The sequence below is a fragment of the Natator depressus genome, chromosome 7 (assembly GCF_965152275.1).
Source record: "Natator depressus isolate rNatDep1 chromosome 7, rNatDep2.hap1, whole genome shotgun sequence".
In the NCBI taxonomy this organism is placed as follows: Eukaryota; Metazoa; Chordata; order Testudines; family Cheloniidae; genus Natator; species Natator depressus.
The window spans coordinates 46013393-46035832 of NC_134240.1; the positions used below are offsets into that span (position 1 = coordinate 46013393).

Here is a 22440-nt window from a genome sequence, read left to right on the forward strand (position 1 = left end):
GGTCGGCCTCTCAGTCCGTCCCCACGGTGTGTAACGGCCGCGAGGTCGTGGACTCCACAACCTCGTCCTTATGAAGCGCCCCGTGGCCCCATGGGCACGGGCATGGTCCCCAGCACAGACCCCCGCACGAAGGGGCAGGCCTTTTTCGTTCCCATTGGGCCTTTTGTTTCTCTAAGCTGCACTCCCAGCTGCTCGCCGATGCCGTCTTGCTTGCTGGGCCAGCGTTCCCCAAGGAGAGGTGCTGTCGCGTGAGAACTGGGTGCCCCCTTCTGCTGCCCTGCTCCCCCGGCGCCAGCTCAGAAAAACACAACCCTGCTGGGGCGGTCGTGATCGTACTGAATGGACCCGCTGGGGCATGGAGGAACCATGCCCTCTCCCTGGGGAGCCAGCACTGAGCCAGGTGGATCCCCTGGCAGGTCCACCCTGTGTTACCTCTTGCTGGCCAGATTACCAGAGAGAGCAAAACCCAAGCATCTGTACCTCCCCACTTCTCTCTGCCCTGGAATAGGGTCAGGGGAAAGCCCACAGATTCCCACTGGCTGCTCCAATCTCCCCCTTCCCCTCCACGCAAAGGAAGCAGGACCCTCCCCCCCCTTGAAAGAGCAAATACCAAGGGGTCTAAGGTGCTATGGCTTGAAGAGAACAGACAGGCCCTTCTCAAAGACCACGCTGCCCAGCGGCACTGGGAAGGAATTCAGACTGAACTAGCCAGGGGGCTCGGGGCTGCTGCTGATTTTGCCAGGAGATCCCTGGTTGGAATGCAAGCCCCCTGCCTCCTCTGAGTTGAGAGAGACTCACTTTGAAATGGACAAACAGGTGCTTCCAAATCAGAGATTTCTGAGCAGAGAGCTCGCTGGGGCTGACCCCAGGAACCTGGGCTGAACCCATGATCCTCCTTCTGACGCATTACCTGACTTGGCTAGAGCGACTCTACCCAGGGTTGCCGCATGTGCGGGACTGTAGGGTTTTGTTTAGCAAGGGCAGTCGGGGACGGGCACAGTGGCTAGCCAAGGAGCAGGGATAGGGTGAGGCGCCCCCGGGAACCGGGATGAAGAGTGGCACAGGAGGGCTGCCCTGTCAGTGCCTGGTGTGGGACACTGACAGAGGAGGGTAGCAGGGGCCTGAAACAACTCCTACAAGTGGAGAAATGATGACGTATGAGAACGGAGGGAGAGACCTGAAAATAGGGGGCCAGCCAGACGCAGAGAGCGAGTGAGGATCCGGCAGCCTGCAGCCCTGGGGATGACTTCAGGGGAGCTGTGTGTCCTGCCCCAGGAGACTGGGCCTTTAGGGTGAATGAGTCCCACAACACAGAGAGCAGGGAGGAACCAACCCCCAACACATGCTTCAGGCCCGCTACCCGGGAGGGTGGGCGCAGCTGCTGCTCAGGGGGCGGGGGAGAGGGGGGCACGGCCTGCTGCTCCCCACTTCCACAGGGGTAGCATCTGTTGTGTGCTGGAGCCATTGACCATGCAGCCTGGTGTCCAAAGGTGCTCCCCGCTCTTTGCCCCTACAGGCAGCAGGAAAACGACATTCCCACTGCATTAGGCTGCCCAAGGGGCCATTCCCCCAGAATGCCCGCATGCCCTTCATGAGCGGCAGGATGGGGAAGGGTCGGTCTGATTCCATGGAGGGCCAGGGTGCCTCAGACCACTCCCATTCCTGACCCCGCCGGGAGCAGCCTGACCATGACATCGCCCAGCAACCAAAGTTGCCCGAGTGCTGGTGCAGCAGCAAAAGCAGCAATAAACCATCTGGCTCTGTGCTTTACAGCTGCCAAACGCTCCGGCGGCAAAGCTGCTCCCCTGCTTTGCTGCAGTTTTCTTGGCACCTTCATCCACCGAGAGCCAGCAGGTGAGTGCGAAAGGTACCCCTCTTGTCCAGAGCTGCTCGGAGCTTTTCAAACAGCGTCATTTTGCTCCCAAAATTGCCTGTTTTCACTGTGATGCATAAATCGGCCCAAGAGACTTTTTTTTTTTTAACGATGCTTTTCCCCCCCCAAAATTCAAAATATCAGGTCTCAATATTCTTGTTGTTGCTGGAGGACAACTAGTGACATTGCCAGAGCCTGGAAGAGGGGAAAGCAGGTTCAGTGAGGATCTTTAAAACCCTTGTTATATTTATTGTAAGTCCCCACTTAATTCTAACCCCTGACAGACCCTTGGGAGAAAAACACTCTTTGTGAAAGGCTCAGCATGCCCTGGCCTTTCAACTGAGGGCTGAGAAAGCTGCCATTCAGGTTCTCCATTCCTCCAAGGAGTTCTCCAGCAAAAACAGGGACATCATCATAATCCTGATTACTCATCATCAATATCCCACTCGTACCTGTCGGAAGACAGGATACTGGGCTAGATGGACTACTGGTCTGACCCAGTGTGGCCGTTCTTATATAGCTATTCTTGAGATTTGTAAGTGGAAAAAACAAGCAGAGACAAATCCTTACAGGTCTTCTTTACATGTCATAAAGAATCAAAACCAAAACATTAGAGCCCGTCGCAGATACAGAATTTGTATCCACATCTGATCTGCGATCCACAAAAATGGTTTGCAGGTATCCATGGATATGCAGGACTCGACAAAAAATCCCCCAGTTTTAACCTTTAAAGGAATAAACTAAAGTACATTTCACACTGAATTATGTTACCCATTACGGTTACAAGTGACTCCTAGGATTAGCGTAAAGAATCAAAAATTGGTGTCTGTTTTTTTCAGTATGTTTCCTTTTTACATTTGACAGCACTTTGTGTAGAGTTCCCCTCCTTCCCCACCCCATATGTATAGTCATTTTCCTGTTGTTTGTGTGGGTCTTTCTCACAGCCCCAGGGAGACATTTAGAAAGAGGAAAATGGGATTTCAAAAGTCCCCAACCTTTGTGGAGGGACACGGGTAAATTACTTGTAACTATTTGTTTTGTTACGCAGTTAGATGTCAAGTTGATGAGGTCCCTGGCATGATGAGGTGAGCACCTGCCCTCTTGCCCATTGGCTTGGATGGCTGAAATAGGACATACAAGGCAGTGCTCAGAGGAGAGAGACAGGGTGAAGTTATTGGCACAACAATTTGGATCCTTACTGAGAATTTGTTAGTGGTTAATTTCACAGCAATGGATCTTCTGCCTTTCAAATGCATTCAGATGCTGAGCTGCTCTTCCTGTGTCTCAAATGACATCATTAGCCAGCACTTCCTCTTAGGAATTATCAGTATCAAGGCCCTGGCAGGCTGGGTAGTGCTGAAGAGGTCACACCAGTATTTTTCAGCTAACTGATGGAAAAATCCGTGTTTACTGTAGAACTATAGAAGTATTTAAACCAGGTGAGTTATTAGTTATTTAAGCAAACGTGCTGCTGATCTCTCTTAAGAGTTTTCTGTGGGTCTCACCTTTTTTCACAGTAGCCCCATGATGTTGGTGCTAAGCGCTAGAATTCCAGTGTTCGTCGCTGTGCCCAGCCCTCAGCCGTGACACTGGTGCCAATGCCCCCTTCCCACCATGCTATCCACTGCTCCAGCAGGACGCCTGTTAGCACCACGGCTCTTCCTGACGGCTGGACAGGCACTAGCAATTAGCCTCCTGCTCTGCTGCGTCTAGTCACTAATCTCCCCCCACCGGGAGACAGCTGCGCATTCCTGCCTCCTCCCACTGTACCCGTGGCCACTGGCACTCGATGCAAGGGAGATCCTGAAAACCAAATGACAGGCTGGGCTGGGCAATATAACTCTGTATCTCGTGGTGTTTTTTTAATTTTTATAAACTATTTATTGGAAGAAGCCTTTTGGCTGGAGAGAAAACTATAATAATTAGCCGGCTGCTAATGAAAATGTACGTGTTCTTTGGCCCTTGACTAGGATTATTATCATTGTGACACATGTATTACAAGCCAAGCGAGTTTTTAAGCGTAGATCTTTTTGTGACCAAGTTTGTGGTTTTTGTAATTTATGTAAATAAAGTGCTTTTTTTTTAACGGACGCCCGTAGGTGCCATGTGGGCCTCTCCCTGGAGTAGAAAGCAAGAGCTGGATGTCTGTGTCTTCTTGGCAGAACTGCATGGCTCCAGGGCCTGATTATGGCGTGGCAAGGTTCTGTGAGTCAGGCAATGTGGGGTCAGTGCCCTGCTGTGCCCCAGCCTGCGTGACACACCTTGGGCGAGTCACATTATCACTTTGTGCCTCAGTTCCTCGGGCACGGGGGGACCTGACACCCTTTGCCCTGTGGACGCTTCAGTGTATGGGCTGCCCAACAGGGCTCCCGGCCCAGCTTCCACCTCTCAGTGTCACCGTACTACGAACAACAATGCAAAGCGTTGCAGCACCAGGTCAGGTCAATCCTCTAGGCACTGAGGTGCCAGAAAGGGCAGGTTATGGGAGCCAGGCAGGAGGCCCTGGGCCTTCACTTTAAAAATCAAGGCAGCACCAAGCTTTTTCCTGGGGGTGAGAAAACAACTCAGTTGCTAAAGCAGAAAAGCAACGGTGGCCCACTGAATAGCTCTGTGCACTGGTTCTTGGGAGACCTGGGTTCTAGTCCCAGCTCTGTCCCTGGCCTGCTGGCTGGTCTTGGACCTCAGTTTCCCCAGCTGTGAAATGAAGATGATGCTACTGAGCTGCGTAAAGGGCAAGGCAGTAGTATTCCGCAGCAGGGCAGGGGCTAATTATGAACTCTTCCCCTCGCCTGCCCACACACACTTCCCTCCGCCAGAGCAGGGGAGGGAGGAGGCTAGGAAAGGGGATAGCAGCATACTAGGCATTTGGGCAGCTCACTTGCCAGTTGCAAGGGCCAGCTGTGCTTGTGGGAGCTTCAGCCCTCTAGGAGGCCAGGACTGATCCAGAACTGCCCTCCTGCATAGCCAGCTGCATGGGAGACACACACACACCCCAGTTCCCATGAGCCATGGGCTGGACTCATGCAAAGCCAGCGACTTGTACTATGACCCCCTTCATGCTGACCAGCCCAATGCCTTAGCCAAGTATTACAGCCTGGCTGGCCCTTTAAGGGGAGGGCCTAGCAACCCTCCTGAGCTGGCAAATTAATTATAATTCGTGACAGAAGCTGTCAAAGGGTCAGGCGAGAGAGAGACTCCCTCCAGAGCAAGCCAGCCAGCCCTCTGAGAGGAGGGAGGACGTCCCTTGGCTGGGGGAAGGCAGGCGCAAGTGGGCTCGAGGGCTGGAGCTAGGCCCTGAAAAGAGGGTGCAAAGCGCCAGGGGCTCCTGTTGCAGCAGCAGCAGAGTGAGGAGCTGGGAGAAGTCTGGAAGCCCGAGGTGAGGCTGTATTTACAGACCACTGGGCAAGCCCCTGGGGCTGTTTCCTGTAGGAAGGGGCTCAGGGAAGCAGCAGCATGGCTAAAAGGAACAGCACTCGCTCTTAACACAGGGACCCTGGGCAGCACCCGAGCAGAGGGTGGGGTGAGGTTCCTGGGCCAGCCACCAGGAGGAGGTGTAACTGCCTCAGCACCAGCCTGGCAGAGATCAAGGAGGGAGGCGGTTGAGGGGCAGGAGTGCATGCTGGGATGTCTGGACTGTCAGCTGTACTTCTGTCACCCTATCTGGGTGTTGGCACAGATGGGCTGAGGTGGGGGGCTGCAGTAACAGAATCAGGCCATCCCAAGGCCACCGTACTGCTCAACAGAGGGCACTGGGGCAGAGCCCTAGCCTGGCACCAGGAGGTCCAAGTGATGATTCTCACTGCTTCCACCAGGGCTCTGCTTACCCCTAGCAGAGGGGCACCTGTGCCCTTCCAGGCTGGAGGCCAAAGCCCTTGTCCCACCAAGTTTGATTTCACTCTCTTTAAAGGCAGCTTTCAGGTCCCAGCTTGCAAGCCACAGCTGTGAGATGCAACCTCCCCCCCCCCACACACACACTGCCCTGGCAGCAGAGGCAGGCTGCTAAACCCATGCTAAAAGCAGTGACTTTTCCAAGCCAACTCCAGGGGAGGTAAGAGCTAGCTTGCTCCCCTGCTGGGGACAGAGGGAGAGGGGAAGAGGAGGTGGAAGCCACCCACAGTGCATCTGTCAGCAGCCCCTTCCTCCCCTTCACCAGGGCCCTGGCTCATGGCTGTAAGCCTGGATGCACGGAGCCCTTTCAGGGCTGCGCTGAGTCCTCACAGCAGAGGCTGCAGCTATAGCTCAAGGAAATCATTTCCCCTCTCCCTCCTTAGGTTTCCCTTCCCTAAAAGGATGCTAATATTTGCTTGTGGCCTACAGCTGCAAGGATGGAGCGAACTGAGCTACTGCACACTTGTGTGTGTTCCCTGAGGGCTGGCACTCCACGGTGGGCCCTGGACATCGGCCTGTTAAACTGGAGGCAGCTAACTTTCTCTAATGAGCTTTCCTCGCTGACCCACTATGCAAGGCACACAGCTGTCTTCCACATGTACAGCAGCCAGGGGCTGTGAGTAGCAGAGACAGCACAGTGGGACAGGGCTAGCTCCACTGGCAACTTGAAGCCAGTGTTTGGCTAAGGCAGGTAAGACCTCAGGCCAAGGCTGTGTCTGACCTGTCGCAGGGCAAACACTAGGTCCTCAGTTAGTCTCTGCCAACCCAGACGTTGTGCTCAGTGACCCTCTGGCCCAGGCTCCGAGGAGGGATACCAGGGTTTGTTTTACTCTTATCACTGGGGTTCATTCCCCCGGTGCAGGTGCAGTATGCAGGGAGGCCCAGCTCAGGTACAGTACCACTCCAGGCAGAGCCAGTGCAGCTGGGCAGATACAGCTGTTGTAAGAGCTGATGCACAGGAACAGAGCTGGCATAGGCGGCTGAGCTGAATTTATGCCTGAAGATCCAGGAGCAGAACTATTGCAATAAAAAAACCCCAACCCTAAGCTAGCGCAGCCATCAGCTCTCAGATAACGAGAATAGCAGCCGAGAGCCCATGTAAGAGTAGCATGCAGGTAGTCAGTCACAGCTTTTAGGCAGTAGCCTGCAAGGCTTTAAGGACCAGCTCTGTTTAAAAGAACAAAACACCTAGTGTCACAGCTGTGATCAAAATCTTAACTACAGGAGGTGGTTTTTAATGGTCCAGCTTTTCTAGCTTAGCACTAAACAGCCTAACCCCCACTGCAAGCTCAAGTTTGATCAAATGCAGAGTTTAGAGCTGCTCTTCTTGGAGACAGATCCCAGGTGGAAACAGACATGAAAGCACTTAATTCAGTCTCCGAGGCTGCGGCTGCAGTTAGCACAGATGCATTTCAAAATGCCTCAAGTTTTGAGACAAAATGAGTGACACCTGAACTTTAGTACATGAGCAGCCATGAACAGTAGCTTCTAAACCTCCCTTGATGGCACCTACAACGGAGATCTACATCATCAGTCCAAAACTCCACAGCACAGAGACCAAGGGAGAGCAAAACAAAAACAAATCCACCCCCAGATTGATCAGAATGAGCTAGGGCTCATGCAGAGATTGCATGCTATGTTTCTGGAGTAGATGCATTCGAGGCCTGTCTCCTTGTTTGAATAAAGGCAGTAGAGTCTCTCCAGATCTGATGCACAACCCGGGCCCCCCTGCAGAACTGAGGTCTGGATTCTTGCGGTGGAATCTACAGGGCTTTGATTATTCCGGACTTTTGGTGTGGGCAGTGCACGCACACAACCTGAGCAAGAACTTAGCCTGGGGGCTGGCGAACATCCCTGAGGCTAAGCAGGAAAGGGAAGAGAATCCTGGGCCCTGCCACAAGCTCCAACATCTGGTAGAGAAAGAATGCTTCATGGGATCTCGGCAGGCAGAGACAGGGCTGCCCCTTCCAAGGTGCCTTTGAAGGTCATGGGCCATTTGAGTGAGTGGCTCTGGCCTGTTCTTGGGAAGGGAGGGAATCAGACTGGGGCTGCCATGGCTTACTCTGCATGTCCATTTCCCCCCCCGAACCCATCCCCTGCCCCGCAAAAGCCAGGTCTCAGCTGCTCACACCTTTGGGGGCAGGAGTAAGTTTGTCCTGAAGATCCTCCCCCCTGCCATGCAGCTCTGACTGCGGAGTGAGGGGCCCCTCCCTTTCCTCTGGTGCCCAGCCTGCAACTGGCCCCAGAGAGGACGTCCTCGCCTCCACTTTCACTCCTGACAAAGCATCCAAGCCGTAGCCAGGCCAATGCAGACAGCAGGGTTTTACGCAGGGGGGTTGCTTTTAATGGGAAGTTTTAACTCGAGAGTCTCACCAAGCTCTAGCAGCGCCAGGACCGCATGCAAGAGGGGAGCAGGGCTAGGAGCCATCAGCTGGCTGCACGCGGCCAGCCGCCGTCCTCTGCAGCGGGACGACGCAGACGCTGTTCTTGGCTTCTCTGATTCGCCACCAGCGGCCCAACCTGAACACGAGAGAGACGCTGAGCTTTCGGTTCCCCCACGCCCCAGCAAGAAAGCTGGAGGGAGGCTGAATGAGCTGCCTGATGCCAAGTCGAGCTCCCTCCTCCTCAGAGGGTGCTGGTGCTGGCACTCGGTGCTCCACGCCGCTCTAGCGCCTCCTAGCGGCTCTTGGAGTGTTTTGCAGAGATCCAGTCTCCCAGCACCTGAGATGCGCCCTCTCTGGCCTACAGGAAGGGAAGGTTTGTCTCCATTTCCCCCAGGAGAAAGCGAGTCACGGGTAAGGCTGCCCTGGAGCAATGGCAGCAGGAGTTTCATACCAGTGCCAGCCAGGCTTTTAGGAGGGTTAGTGCCATTTTCTGCCCTCCCCTCCTAGACAGCCCACTCCTCACATGCTTCACCGAAAGCTGCCCCTCCCCAGCATTTAACAGACCCTTCATCCCAGCCGAAGACAGAGTCTAATGCCAAATGTTGGATTTTTCCCAAGCCCCCAGCATAGGCTCCACCCCATCACCAGCTTTTCCAGACTGATGACCCCAACAGCTGGGAGAGGTCTGGCTGGGGCTGGGGCTTGGGCCAGAGCCCCTGGACACCACACATAGCCTTTAGCTAGCAGCGAGGTCGGTACCTGTGTTCCTGTCCGATCCCAACAACCAGGAAATCCCCGGCATTCGAGAACTTCAAGCTGTTGACAAAGCCGATCTGAGAGAGAGAGGAAAAAGGCATAAGGCCAGTACTGCAGGCTGGAGAGCTATTAGCCTGCGGGGACACTCGAGTGCAGGGCTCCCATTAGGGCAATGCAACTTTGATCAGGCCGAGAAGCGATTTACTCTCTCAGCAATTCACTGGCTTCACACACCAGATGGGAGGGAGCCCCTCTGGGTTTATTCCGGACTCCAGCCAAACCTGCACCCCCTCACCCCAGCCTGCACAGCGGGCTTGTTTGGGGAAGGGGAACCCAGCTGGAAGAGAAGAGGGAAATTTCCATCTCTGCTCAGCCCCAAGCGTTTGCTCCCATGTGCCTTGCCTGCCGAGAGGGAGCCTTCCCGCTCGTGCCCCTTTCTTACCAGAGGGATGTCGAAGAGCGGCTCCAGCCTTCGGAATCCCTCGCCACATTTCCACAGCCGCACGCTGGCGCTGTGCGAGCCTGCGGTCACAGAGCAGAACGTGAGGGCCTCGGGCAGTCAGGCCCCGCACCTCCCTCGGGCCACGCTCGGCGCCGATGCAAGCTAGCATGGTCTCCTTCAGACCACGGCCCTGCTGGCATCCGCAACTGGCGCCCCACACAGCCCCGCTCCCCCTCCCTCCACCCCACCAACCCAACGCGAAGCACAGGAAGTTGAAGCTGCTGGCTGGGCAACTGGAGCAGCAAGCTGGCCTATTCCAGGGGAAACCACCATCCTGCCTGGGGTTAGGCGGCGGTGGATCCTCACTACTCTGGGGGAGCGAGTCAGGACCAGAGAGGAGAGTGACGCAGCAATCTCCTGCCAGTGACACATGGGACAGCCTGGTCACAAGGCTGTGGCTCTCTGGAGAGGCCCAGCCAATGTCCCCACAAACCCAGGCACAGTTACCTCTTGCTCCGAGCTTGCCAGTCACTTACTGTACGCGACATGGATCCAAGTTCAAACCAAGCCCCACCTCCCCCTCCCAGCCTGCCCCAAACCGCTCCCTTCCCATCGAAGCAGGACTTCCCCACTCCTCAGCTAGTTTCTAAGCCAGGATGGCAAGCCTGAGAGTGCTGGGGTAGGAGTTGTAGGAGTGGCAGGGCCTGGGCTAGCTGAGGGCAACATAGGGCCAGTTGTGGGTGAATTCCCCGGGGTTCCAGGAAAGCAGAGCCAGGTTTCCAGAAGAAGAGGGAAGTTAGGAGCCTGAGGAATGACCCATTCATGGCGCTTTCTGTCTGGGCCCCTCAGAGCACTGCAAACAGTAACCCAGCCCCATCTGCGAGACAGGCATTGTCCCAGCTGTACAGAGTGCTGGCCCAAGCTGCAGGGAGGATAAGAGCTGGGGAGGAAGCCGAGATCGCCCAGCTGCTGGGGCCCTGAAACGGACTGCATCCTTCCTCCCCGCCCCAGTCCCAAAGCAACAGCAAAAGCGAGGGTCTCACAGCGCGAGGCACCTGTGGCTACAACGTCACTGTTCAGCAGGGTGGCCACCGAGGAGATCCAGTATGGCTGCTCCAGGCCCTGGGTGCCGTGGTTACCATGCGCTTGCCTCACCGTCGTGAGTGGCTTCTTCTTCGAAAGACCCCAAAGGGCGACTGACCTATTGTGAGAGACGTGGAGCGGATGAGGCTACACACCAGAGCCCAGGCCTGCAGCACCCCCAGCACGTCTCCTGTGGGGTTACTCACCCATCGTCCGCGCCGGACACCATGTGCTCCTCGTTGATCAGCTGGATGCAGTCGATGGAGCCCCTAAGATGGGCAGAGGGAAGGAGGAGAGCGAGTTGTGCCTGTGGGTCCCCTAGGAAGTTACCCTGCAGGGTGCCAGAGCCCCAGAGGCAAGGGTAGCCCCAGAATTTGAGCTGAGTGCAGACCGGGCTTCCAACACCACCTCTCAAAGGAGACTGCTGGTGGTGCTCAGCATGCTTCAGAACAGGCCTCCCTGGCAGCCCCTCACTGCAACAGGCAGCCCTCTACAAGGGGAGTATTCCCTAGGTCACCTCCCAGGAGGGCACATTTCCCCTTTTTACTGCTCCCCGACTGGGATCTGGCATGAACACTCTGGACGAGGCCTCCTGCCGGCTGAGCCGCTTGCCCTGTGGCTCAGCCTGGCTGGCCTAGTTCCATGCCGCACCACTGTGATATGGGAGCTTGGCTGGAGCTGCTTCCAGGAGCTGCTGCAGGGAGGAGCGGTCCCATGCACCGTATAGTGCTGTGGATGGCCGACAGCCAGCCTTCCCCACCCAGCACGTCTGCATCACTCCTGCAGGCACTAGGCAAGGTAGCATGCGCCACCACCAGCTCAACGGATGTGGCCAATAACCACGCAAGAGGCAGGTGCTGGGAGGCCTCTGACAAGACACTGGGCTGCAGAGCCGAGGTAGAACAGACCAGGGCTCGCAGTGCAGTTGCTGGCAGCCACCGGATGGGTATTACGCTTTGGCAGAAGAGCTGCCATGGAAGGTGAAGTGAGTTAAGCAGAGCAGACGCCCTGCAGCCCTCACCACCCTCTGCAGGGGCTGCTGCCCACACCTACTGGTGCCCGCAGAACACAAGCTGAGACTCCTCGGGGATCTTCCAGACCCGGACGGTGCCGTCTCGCCCGCCTGACGTGACACAGCACTCCCGGCTCAGGCTGTCCAGCCCTGTGATCGCATCTTGGTGCCCAAACCTGGAGTCAGGGGCAAACAGAGCAGAGGATGAGTCCCAATCTCAGTAACCCAGGGGGCCCAGCCTGGCACCTTCTACCTCCCTTCCCACCCAGGCTCTGCATTCTCAGCCGCGAGGGTCACCATCTCCCATCACTGCACGGTCGACGCCGATCACTGGTTCTCCTGGATGGGGGCTTGTGGCTACAGCCCACCAGGCCTCCACGCCCACAGAATACTTGGCCTCTCACTAGACACAGCTGGTAGAAGACGTGGGGACATCTCTCTCAGGTAACCACGCTCGGCAAGAATGACTCAGGCCCCCAGGAGATTTCTGAGCTGCGGCCACATCACAGCTACTGATGCAGTAGGAGGTTCCAGATCAGGTAAGCCTGACCACGGTTGCCACCAAACTGAACAGGCTGCTTGGTAGGGCAGGGTAGGCTTGAGCAGAGACCATAGGACAGCTTGGGGGCCAAATGCATTGCTGGGCCAAGCCTGCTGGAGCCCCCTGCCCAGGAATCCCAGTCTTCCATCTCCAGTGTCACCCCAAAAGCCACATAACCCTCCCAGCTCAGCCGCCCATGCACCCCCTCAGCCTTCCTAGCTCTCCTGCCCCAGGGCAAGGAGAAGTGGGTCCTCACAGCGTTTCCACATAGGCGTTCTCGGCCACGTTCCAGACTTTGACGGAGCGATCGTGTGAGGCACTGTACAGCTGGTGAGTGCCCTTCTGGAACGACAGGCCCTGCGTGGGGGGGAGAGACGGGTGCTAAATACGGAAGAGTGGCTTTAATGCCGATCCAGAACTGCATTTGCCAAGGTGACTACCCTAGGGAAAGGCTCCCCTGGAAGCAGCCAAATTTCCCACCCTTCCCGAGCTCAGTACCTCCGAGGAAAGGCACTCGGCAAAGGGGGGAGAAGATTCCCATGGAGAAAGGGCTTCCTGACTTTTAGGCAGAGCCTCCATATGTTTCCCAAGCAGCATGGAAGGGTTGGGCGCTCAAAGCCGCCTAGTTGTGTCTTCCCCCCTGCCTCCCCAAATGCCACTCACCGTCACAGCGTCTCGATGGCCAGTGAATTTATACAGGTGCTTGCACGTGACAGCCTCCCAGATCATGATCAGTTTGTTCCTGTCTCCTGTGGCCTGGCAGGGAGACAGCGGACACACTCACCAGCAGCCCCTAACTAGCTTTCCTGGGTCTGTGTCATCACAGCGGGCTGTGGCTGCGCTATTATGTTCTGCTGCCATTTCAGAGGCCCAGAGAGAGACTCGGAGGCAAAGCTGGCCAGCAGGAGAGGTCTCAGCCAGATGGGAGGTGGGATTTCCCACTAGCCACCCCTTGGTTTTGTTCCCAGCTCACGGTCTTCCCCTGGAGAGCATACAGAGCAAACCTCCTCTCGGGACGGTCCCATCAGCACCACAGCCAATGCTGGAGCCCAAGGCTGGTGGGATCCAGCCGTGCAGCCGGCCAGAGAGGCAGCGGTGATAAGGTGTGTGCCGCTGGTGACTGGCGAAAGGGCCCGATCATGGCACAGCAGCCACCAGCATTTCGCCACCGGGGCAGAGATGGACCCTGCTTCTATCAGGGCGAGCTCCCCCAACAAGGTCTCACCATACAAGCCGTGTACCATGCACTCACAGCTGATGTGCTGTTTGCAGCTCCTGTATCCTCTCTGGAGGGATGCACCCACCCAGCGCCTGGGGGGGCAGGGACGGAGAATGGGCAGCAGGGCGGGGAATCAAAGGGGGTTCAGCATTTACAATGAAGCAGAAAACTGACAGCGAGCAACAATTCACTGACAAGAGGCTCCTCTCACCACGTGGCTCGAGAACAAGGGTGAGCCAGCCAGCCAGCCAGCCGGGGAGAGGGCAGGGCCTGGCCACTCCTCCTTACCAGGTATTTGCCATCCGACGAGATGGCCATGGAGAGAATGTGCGCTGTGTGGCCGATGTGCTGGGCCTCTGTCCCCTTCTTCCCTCCAGGGATCACGTGCAACTTCTTCCCGCTCTCCACATCCCCTGCAGCAGACTGCGTCAGTCACCTCCTGCCTGATTCTGCACGGCTGCCTTGGCCAGCATGTCCTCTTGGCAAGCCAAGGGCCACGGAGACAGGGCCAGTGCCTCCCCAGAGGGTTAGGAACTAGAGAGCGCAAGGCACACCTGACGGTCCCAGCTCACCCATCTCATTCCATTAATGAGGACTCCTTGGTAATGAGGCAGGAGATTCCAACTATCCCCAGCTGTTCAGAGCAAGGTGCGGGAGATCACAACTAACAGTACAGGGGAGTTCCTGCACCAGCTCCAAAGCAAACTTCCAGAGGGCAGAGCTGACGCTGTACCGAACACTGCCTTCTATCCCACTGTGAATGCTAACGACTCACTCATTTTTTCAGGAGGGTCAACTCATTTTGGGCCCCTAAGGTCTAAGCACCCACTTCTCTCCCCCCCTTCCCGCCCCAAAAGGCGGCGGGAGCTGGGTGTGCATTGCGCTTCTGAAAAGAGGGGTGTAGGTGTTTGGAGCTGAGCACTCAAGTACTATGGGGGACCCCTCCAAATTAGTGGACACTTCTGAAGATTTAAATCCCTGATTGCAGGGTCAGTGCTACTCCAGCACTAAAATCTAGCTTGTAACAAAGCAAGAGACCTCCCTTCAGAGGAGGAGGCTACAAGCAAAGCTAGAAATTGACAAGCTCGGACAGCCTGCCCTGCATAGCTATGACGTGTGAACATGGCATCTGCCAGGAGATGGAGCACAGCCAGGTTATGGGAGACAAGGTCTTTGGAAATTCTGGAACCTGCAAGCCATTGGACTAAGAGGGGAGGTGGCCTAGGGAAAACTCACATTTGATGATGGAGCAGTCTTTGGCAGCTGAGAAGATGCACTTGTCATCTGGAGAGATGACCAGGCAGGTGATGGGCAGCTGGTGACCTCGCAGCACTCGGATGGCTGCTGTATCTGGAGGCTGCAACTGTTCACACACACAGCACCTCATTAACAAAGTGCTCCGGCACCACAGAACGTGTGTGGGTTGCGAGCTATTTTATCCCCAGGATAGGACATACGTGGACTTCAGTGGGAGTGCAGCACCACGAAGATCTAGCTGTCAGCACCCAACTTTAGAAGGCCAAGATTTTCAAATATTTAAGGTACTATATACCCCCCCACCCACCCCATTACCAATAACAGAGCACTACCAACACCCCTGTGATAGGACAATGCTATTATCCCCATTTTACAGATAGGAAACCAAGGCACAGACATGCCCCATGACTTGCCCAAGGTCACCCAAGAAGTCTGTGGCAGGGCATGGAATTGAACCCAGGTCTCCCGCCATTCAGTCCGGTGCTCTACCCATTAAGCCACACTCCCACAGAGCAAACCTGGATCCACAAGAGTCCCAGGTTCGTCCAGGGCCGCCTTGCCATAACATGCAAATGCTGTTATTTTCAACTGAACTAGGAGCAAGCTCATCCGAAGCTCCAGCATTGTGAGAGAACAGTTAGTCTGACAGCCAGGAGATTGAGCCAGTCCAGAAAGGGATCACATGACAATGAGACACCCCCTGTTCCCCCCATGCCTCCAAGGGAGAATGAGCTGCCAGCGACCTCTTCCTGCCCCTACCCAACTCTGAAGCAGAGCAATTCATACAAAGCTTTGCAAACTTACATCTTTCGCGATCAGTCGCTGCAGTTTTCCCTTCTGTTCAAGCTGTTGAAAGTACAAGGCAGTTAGACATGAGCAGCAAAGGCCTAGGCACTCAGTACCTGCATAGTGGAAGCTATTCTGCCCTTATAAGAAGTGGAATGAGGACAATTTAGATACCGAAGTTGTTAAGTTGCACAGTCAACTGCTTGACCACGCTTTGGTTCGGCCTGAAATACATTCCAGAAAACCAAATAATCTGTGTCACTATTGTTGCTAAAAGCCAATAAAAAGCATAGGACAGGAAGAACAGTATCATATTGAACCTGGCTCTGGGAAGCTCTCATGAAGTGTTAAATTCACCTAAAGCCATCTTTTTATATCCTACCCATTTACAAGAAGTGCTGTGTACATCACCTGAAACTGGATTTAACCAATCAGCTTTCTGTGTTATTTTTCTGGTACTATGCTGTACCCCCTTTTACCTCTTTTGTTCTGAGAGCATGCACTCCAGGTACTAGGCCCGTGAAAGCACCTCTGCCGTTTGCAAGAGGGTAGAACATGGTCTTGGCTTTTTCCTTTGGGACATTCTAGTAGTAGCCTAAGAGTTTTACTCCCTACCTCCTGCTACGGTAAAACACTCCTGTGTCCTGATCCTGACCGTTTTCCTATCTTCCTAAGCCAAAGCTTCCTTCTATGAACGCAAGGTGTTATGGGATACTTGACAAGGGTGGACAGAATTGTGGAGAGAGTAGAATACATTCAAATGAACAGAACTTCCCAATACTTATATTAACACTAAGCTAAAACATGTGTTGTTAGGCAACCTAGGTGAGGGGCACCTTAAGAATACTGATGGTTTAAACATGAATATGCAAAGAGGCCCATGGGTGTTTACCTCTTGGCCTAGCAGAGGCCAGGGTTCCCATGCATGGAGTTGCTGAGATTGTAGCCATGAGACAGGCCCTCAAAGGCAGGCTGAAAGTGGGGGTGGGGGGGAGGAGGGGAAAGAGAATCCCAAGGGCTCCAGGAGCATCAGGTGGGAAGAAGCAGGCGCGATTCAAAAGAGAAGATGTCAGCAAGCAAGCAAGGAGCCCCTGAATCCACTAACTCCTCTCCCCCAAGCAGCCTACTCACCACATCTTCCTTCAGTCGGCCAGCAACCAAGTCCTTTTCCAAGGCCACCTCTTCTGCCTTTTCCTCCTCTGCCCAAGAGACAAGCACAGACAGCACATTGGGAATGGAGCTCGCCATGCACAGCAAGAAGGCTAGTGACATACGACTGAAGCAATGAACATTCCTGCATTAGCAGAGCTTCCTCTCCGAGAGGAGGAGCAAGCAGAAGACAGCCCTCCAAGAACTACACATCCCAACGTTAGCACAGGCTTTTAACTATGCAAATAAGTGGGAAGCTGGTCCCCAGTGACTGCCTGGTCAGCCCTGCTGCTCCAGACTTAGATCCCAGATCATCAGGCCCAGTCTCATTTACAGTAGTTTCCTGGCCAACAGCAGACCACGCATCCCCCATATCAACATGTGGAAACTTAAGCACTCTAGCCCTTGCATTACCACTTTAAGGCAGAGTTTATCCCTGTGCCCGTGCTATAAGCAGTTCCTGAGCATACTTCAGGACTTCATCTGGCTGCATAACAGTTTTATATCCTTTTCTGGGGATTATTTTTAAAACGGCTGGATAGGTGGTGCTGCAGATGTGACTGACACACGTGAAGCTTCCTCACTGGGTCATTCTAGTCTACAGAGGTTCTTAGGACAAGTGTGGCATTGTAAGAGCCAAGCTTATATAGTCTATGCATCCTTTAGCACTGCACAGAAATTTTTGGGAAAACATGATGTGCTTGCTGTTAAGTGCAATGGAATCTTAAAGCTGCTAGTGTCTCAGGATATTCCTGCCATTGCAAAGGCCTATTTTGGGTCAGTTCCCTGCTGGGTTAGGTGGTGATTTTGTCAACAAAATGGGTGACGGAGCCAGGGCTTAGCGTGAATGCAGCTGAAAGCTAGGACTGCACCATGCCCATGGCTCCTGTATTGTCCCCACTTTAACAAGCATTGAAATGGATGTGCGGAGAAGGGACAGCCTTGCCCAACATCTCACAGTAAGCCGGCAGCAGATCCAAGGTCAGAATCCAGACCTCTTGCTCTAACTGCTACACTCCCTCTGAAGCATTCCCCAGAATAAGCTACAGTAGCAACACTGCCCTCTTGTTACAGTAGTCACAGGTAGACTTGTTTTCCTAGCATGTTAAGTACAAGCCATCTAGATTTACCCTTAACCTGGTTTAAAAAAAAAAAAAAAAGTCTTTTACTGCCATTCCATGCAAAGGATAAAGTTACAGGGGGCTGACAAATTCAGACTGGAGGTACGTTGTACATTTTTCACAGTGAGGGTAATTAACCATTGAACAGTTTTACCAAGTGTGCCAGTGACGGAAAATCCATCACGAATCCTATATAAGGGGGATATAAAGCATATTTTAAAAGATCCACCCTTGTTCAAACAGGAATTATTTCAGGGCAGTTCTCTGGCCTGTGTTATACAGGAGCTCAGACTACATGATCCCAGTGGTCCCTTTCTGGCCTTGGAATCTATGAATAGCAACACAGTCTCACTAGCAGATCTTACAAGTCTTTTAAACCTGGCACGTACCTAGTTTAGATCCTTTAATGTCACCCTATTTGTGCTTCCCCAATGAGATGTTGAAGGATGAGGAGTACATGTGGCACCTTAGAGACTAACAAATTTATTAGAGCATGAGCTTTCGTGAGCTACAGCTCACTTCATCGGGCATCCGATGAAGTGAGCTGTAGCTCACGAAAGCTTATGCTCCAATAAATTTGTTAGTCTCTAAGGTGCCACATGTACTCCTTTTCTTTTTACGGATACAGACTAACACGGCTGCTACTCTGAAACCTGTAGAAAGATGACAAGATCTTGGATGCAGACTGATAATTTGGAGCTGCTTTGTAACTTACAAGTTCTGTATGTTGGCCTGGTTATTGGGGTGCTTACTGTATGACCAGCCACTTAGATCAACAGGGCAGTCTGGGAAAACCAGCTGTGGAAGAAGAGCTAAGCCAGCACTCCGCAAACACTAGAGAGTTGTTAAGGACAATGCCAGGACTTTGTGCTTTGATGATTCTGGCTCTGTCTCCTGCTGAGCCTACAGGACTGTTGACCAGAAGGGTCAGAGCCCAGGAACAGAGTAAAAAAGCTGCCAGAGGGTTAAAAAGGAACCCTCTCTCAAGGGAGGGGGGAAAAGAACTGAGACAGACACCCGGTAGGTTGTCTGAAGAGGTAAGGCAGATGTGTCTAGACTGTTCTGTTCTATAATCCTCTCTCTCTCCAATGTTTTGTTCCTACTGCAGCATAGAAATTGTGGTTTTAAGAGCCTGTTTTGGCATTACACACATCTGTGAGGGTCACTGTGGCAGGAAAAGGCCAGTTAACCCAGCTGAAGATGAAACCCAGCTAATGGTGCTACAAAAGAAGGGAAGTCCCGCGCAGAAGGGGGCTGGAGGGAGAAACTGCAGTTGCTCTGTGGGACTAGAGCCTGGGGAGACTAGGAGGTGGTCCAGGAATCCTCTCAAGGAGAGAAATCTGACAGGAGTCCCAGGAGAGGGGTTGCTGGAAGTTTCCACTCTCTGGGAGAGGAACCACAGAGGAGCCTGCAGAAAGGAACTTGTGTCCTGGAAATGTTTCTGGAGGGCAAGGGCAGGGGGGAGAAGGGAACCCTTAAAGCAGGCCAGGGAGAATAGAGACTCTAGGAAAGAAGCCCTGAGGGTCAGTGGCCTGGGAGGAGCCAGACCATCAGGGAGAAAGCCTGGGGAGGCAGCCTTCTGTAAGAGAGGAAAGGCCCTGTAGAGCCTGGGATGGGGGCAAAGCCTGCAGAGGATCAACCCTGGGAAGTGTGGAAGAGTTCTGGTACCTGTGATACTGTTACCCCAAAATGCATGGGACTAAAGCATGACCTGACCAGAGGGCCATGTCATGAGAAGAGACCACTGCAGGGCTGGACCAGCTGTCAGCAGGGGGCGCTAGATGAGGAGAAAGCTGCTATGCCACACCAATCTGCAAGGGGGAACTCTAGCGGTAAGTCATCTATCTTACATTACCGCTGATCAGAATCCTAAAGGGAAGAACCACAGGTGCCAAACTCAATCACACCTGCAGGATAACCGGGCTTGATACACAGGATATGGTAGCCCAGTCTAAGAGTGGAAGAATTGCAGAATTCTGTCCCAGGTTAGGCAAGGCCTAACACCTCAGGTGATGCGCTCAGAGACCAGCAGCTTATTCTGCAACTGTGGCAGACTTTATCCAAGAAAGATAGTATTTTACATAGCAGATAACTTACAACGAGCTTCAGGACACAACAATGCAGATGATGAAGAAAGCATTTCAGAGCTTTTCTTTCAAGTTACTTGGAACACAACCAACACATCAACTGTTACATGTCAAGACAAACTGCAGATTTGATTTATGTAGTAACTGGGACACCTATGCTGAATTGCCACATTTAGGAAAGTAAGCAAGCAGGCAAGAAGTATGAGACTCTGCATTTTTGTCACTTAATTTTATACTTCTCTATATACTAGTAAATGCATTAAATTATTTAGATTGTCCCCAAGGAGGTTAGACTGCCTCTTCTTTGGGGTCTGTACTTAATAGTAAATTTCATCAAGCGAAAGCAGTCCAGTCATAACAGCACTGAAGCCTGAGTAGCAGGGAAGAGGCCCAACTCCTGTGTGCAAATCAGTAAGGAAGAGCAGCGGGGCTGAGATACAGCTCCTAGTGTCCTCGCTCCACAATAGCATCCCCTGCACTACCCAGCCACATGCACCCAGTCTGTTGAATACTCACCCTGCTGTCGAAGCTGCTCCAGGTAAAGTTTGGCTAATCTCAGCTTTTTTTCCTGTGCGGTCTCTTCAATCTCCTCTTCTGCCTCATTGTCCTTCTTCCGCTTCCCACCAAATGTAGGGCTACAGGGGAAGAGAGAGGTGTGTGTGTGTGTGTGTGTGTGTGTGTGTGTGTGTGTGTGTGTGTGTGTGTGTGTGTGTGTGTGTGTGTGTGTGTGTGTGTGTGTGTGTGTGTGTGTGTGTGTGTGTGTGTGTGTGTGTGTGTGTGTGTGTGTGTGTGTGTGTGTGTGTGTGTGTGTGTGTGTGTGTGTGTGTGTGTGTGTGTGTTCCTCCAGCCATAACACCTTTCACTTTATAGGCCATTTGTAATCTAGTATCCAGTCAAGAAAATCTGCTTTTGGACTGAAGTCTGTGTACAGAGGGACAGTCGTGTACAGCCATTTAAGTACATAAACAGGCTCCACTCAACTTTTTTATTTAGAAGTGTATAAAGGGGCAAGTTCTTTGTAATTAACTAAGAAATAACATTAAGTGCAGAGGGTCCCCACCACCTAGTATAGGCCCCACATTTCTGAAACAGTGGCCACCACCACTTTAAGTGAGAGGGACTGTGAAAGTCTGGCTTGGAACAAAGTGCATCACGTAACTGTAAGTAACTATAGTTCTGCAAGATGCCATCCAAATGAACAGGATGGAACAGCCTGCATAGAACCAAGGAGACAGATTCTAGTCTATGTAGATACTTACACCATGCTCATCACTGTAGCATCTGAGTTCTCTCCTCCCTTCCTAAAGGGAGAAGTGTGTGCAGTGGAATGGTCTGGGAATTTTTTTTTTTTTTAAATACACACTGCAGTGATGGTCCTTAATTCCTGGGGGAGTTCATTCCAGAGTCTGGGACTAGCCCCTGAAACCACTGTCTCCTGATTGTGGGAAGTTGCAAAGCAATCTCAGGAAAAGCATACAAAAGAAGAGCTGTGAGTTTCCCACCTTGTTTCTCCCTCACTGAGCCCCAGGAGGAAGGATTTCGCTCTCTCTCTCTGTATTTCTATGGCCCTCACCTCTACAGTGTCTGGACATCTTGGAGTGGGAGGAGGGGTGGGCATAGGTAGGGATGTCTCCTGGGTTCTGCTCTGCAGGGTGGCTATCTGAGGGACCCTTTGGGGCAACACCCACAGGGGAGCTAGTGTATTACCTCTCCGTGTCGGAGTCACTGGAGATCTCCTCATTCAGCTTCAAGCCAGCTTTCTGCCAGGATTTCTCCTCTGCATCAGGGACCTCAAGAACAAAACCCTCTTTCAGCACATCCTGGCTATAGCAACAAGGCTGAGGGGGAGGGGGACACCAGCCCACAGCATCTCCCCTCTCATAACTTGGAGGGAGGGGGGCAGTGGGCAGGGAAAGCCCACTCCTTGCAACCACCCTAGGATCCCCACAATCTCCCATCACCTCCAGCCCATAATAAGCAGAGGAAAAGTGATAGGCAATTACCTTAACTAGCCTAGGAAATCTTTGCTTCCTCTCCCATTCCCCCCAGCCCCTTTGCCCCCCACCCACCTCCATTCCCCTAGCATCCTTCGCCCCCTAGCCTTCCACCCCATTCCCCCTACCCAACCCCTCCAGCCCTCGATCCCCGCACCCAGCCCCCTGGTCCTCCACTTCCCCCAGCCAGCCCCATTTCCCCTACACAGCTCCCTAGTCCCCCGCTTCCCCCAGCCAGCCTCCTCCCCCATTCTCCCTACCCAGCTCCTCTGTTCCCCACTTTCCCTAGCCTGCCCCATCCCCCCTACCCAGCCCCTCTGTTCCCCACTTTCCCCAGCCTGCCCCATTCCCCCTACCCAGCCCCTCCATTCCCCTAGTCCCCGATTTCCCCCAGGTAGCCCCCTACCCCATTCCCACCAGCCTGCCCCTCCATCCCCCGAGTCCCCAGCCTGCCCCTCCATCCCCCGAGTCCCACATCAGCGCCTTAGTCCGACCCCCATCTCCCCATCCCCGGGACCTCGCCCCCACCTTGCGCCGCCTGCGCCCGGCTCCCCCCGCCGCGGCCGCGGCCGCGGCCGCTCGCTGCTGCTGCTGCTGCTTCTTCTTCGCTCCCGACGCCGCCATGCTTCTGCCTTTGGCGCAGCCCCCTGCTCAGCGCTAGCGGCACATGGCGCTCTGGTTCCGCCCCTGCATCCCTCCCATTGGGCAAAGCCACTCCGGCCCCGCCCTCAGCTCCTCTCCATTGGTTGAAATTACTCCCAGGTCCGTCCCTCCGCACTTACGTGCCTTCTAGACCTACGCCCCTTCCCTCCCGCATTGTGCCGCGCCTCCCCCTCCTATCGGACAAA

At 53.9% G+C, this 22440-nt stretch overlaps 2 protein-coding genes across 5 annotated transcripts in view; one reads left to right on the forward strand and one right to left on the reverse strand.

The window, feature by feature from the left end:
• Nucleotides 1–2453, forward strand: part of GRM2 (glutamate metabotropic receptor 2) — a 74256-nt gene extending 71803 nt beyond the window's left edge. Inside the window, exon 6 of the mRNA XM_074958304.1 lies at nt 1–2453. Within this exon, the coding sequence (XP_074814405.1) occupies nt 1–74 (74 nt within the window). The 3' untranslated portion in view covers nt 75–2453.
• On the reverse strand, nt 1979–22269 carry RRP9 (ribosomal RNA processing 9, U3 small nucleolar RNA binding protein). 4 transcript variants are annotated; one of them, XM_074958306.1, is made up of 16 exons: nt 22121–22269; nt 21306–21388; nt 20115–20233; nt 16373–16440; nt 15260–15301; nt 14435–14561; nt 13487–13611; nt 12643–12735; nt 12236–12336; nt 11480–11614; nt 10633–10695; nt 10387–10544; nt 9344–9423; nt 8905–8978; nt 8135–8281; nt 1979–2068 (listed from the first exon to the last, which is right to left on the reverse strand). In XM_074958306.1, exons 1-15 carry the CDS (start codon nt 22214–22216, stop codon nt 8179–8181), a joined length of 1467 nt encoding a protein of 488 aa, XP_074814407.1. In that variant the 5' UTR covers nt 22217–22269; the 3' UTR covers nt 1979–2068; nt 8135–8178. The 4 variants fall into 4 exon arrangements, with proteins under 4 accessions (XP_074814407.1, XP_074814406.1, XP_074814408.1 ...); XM_074958305.1 differs by lacking the exon at nt 1979–2068 and having other exon boundaries at nt 8066–8281; XM_074958307.1 differs by lacking the exon at nt 1979–2068 and having other exon boundaries at nt 8067–8281; nt 10399–10544.
• Nucleotides 22270–22440: the final 171 nt, after the last annotated feature.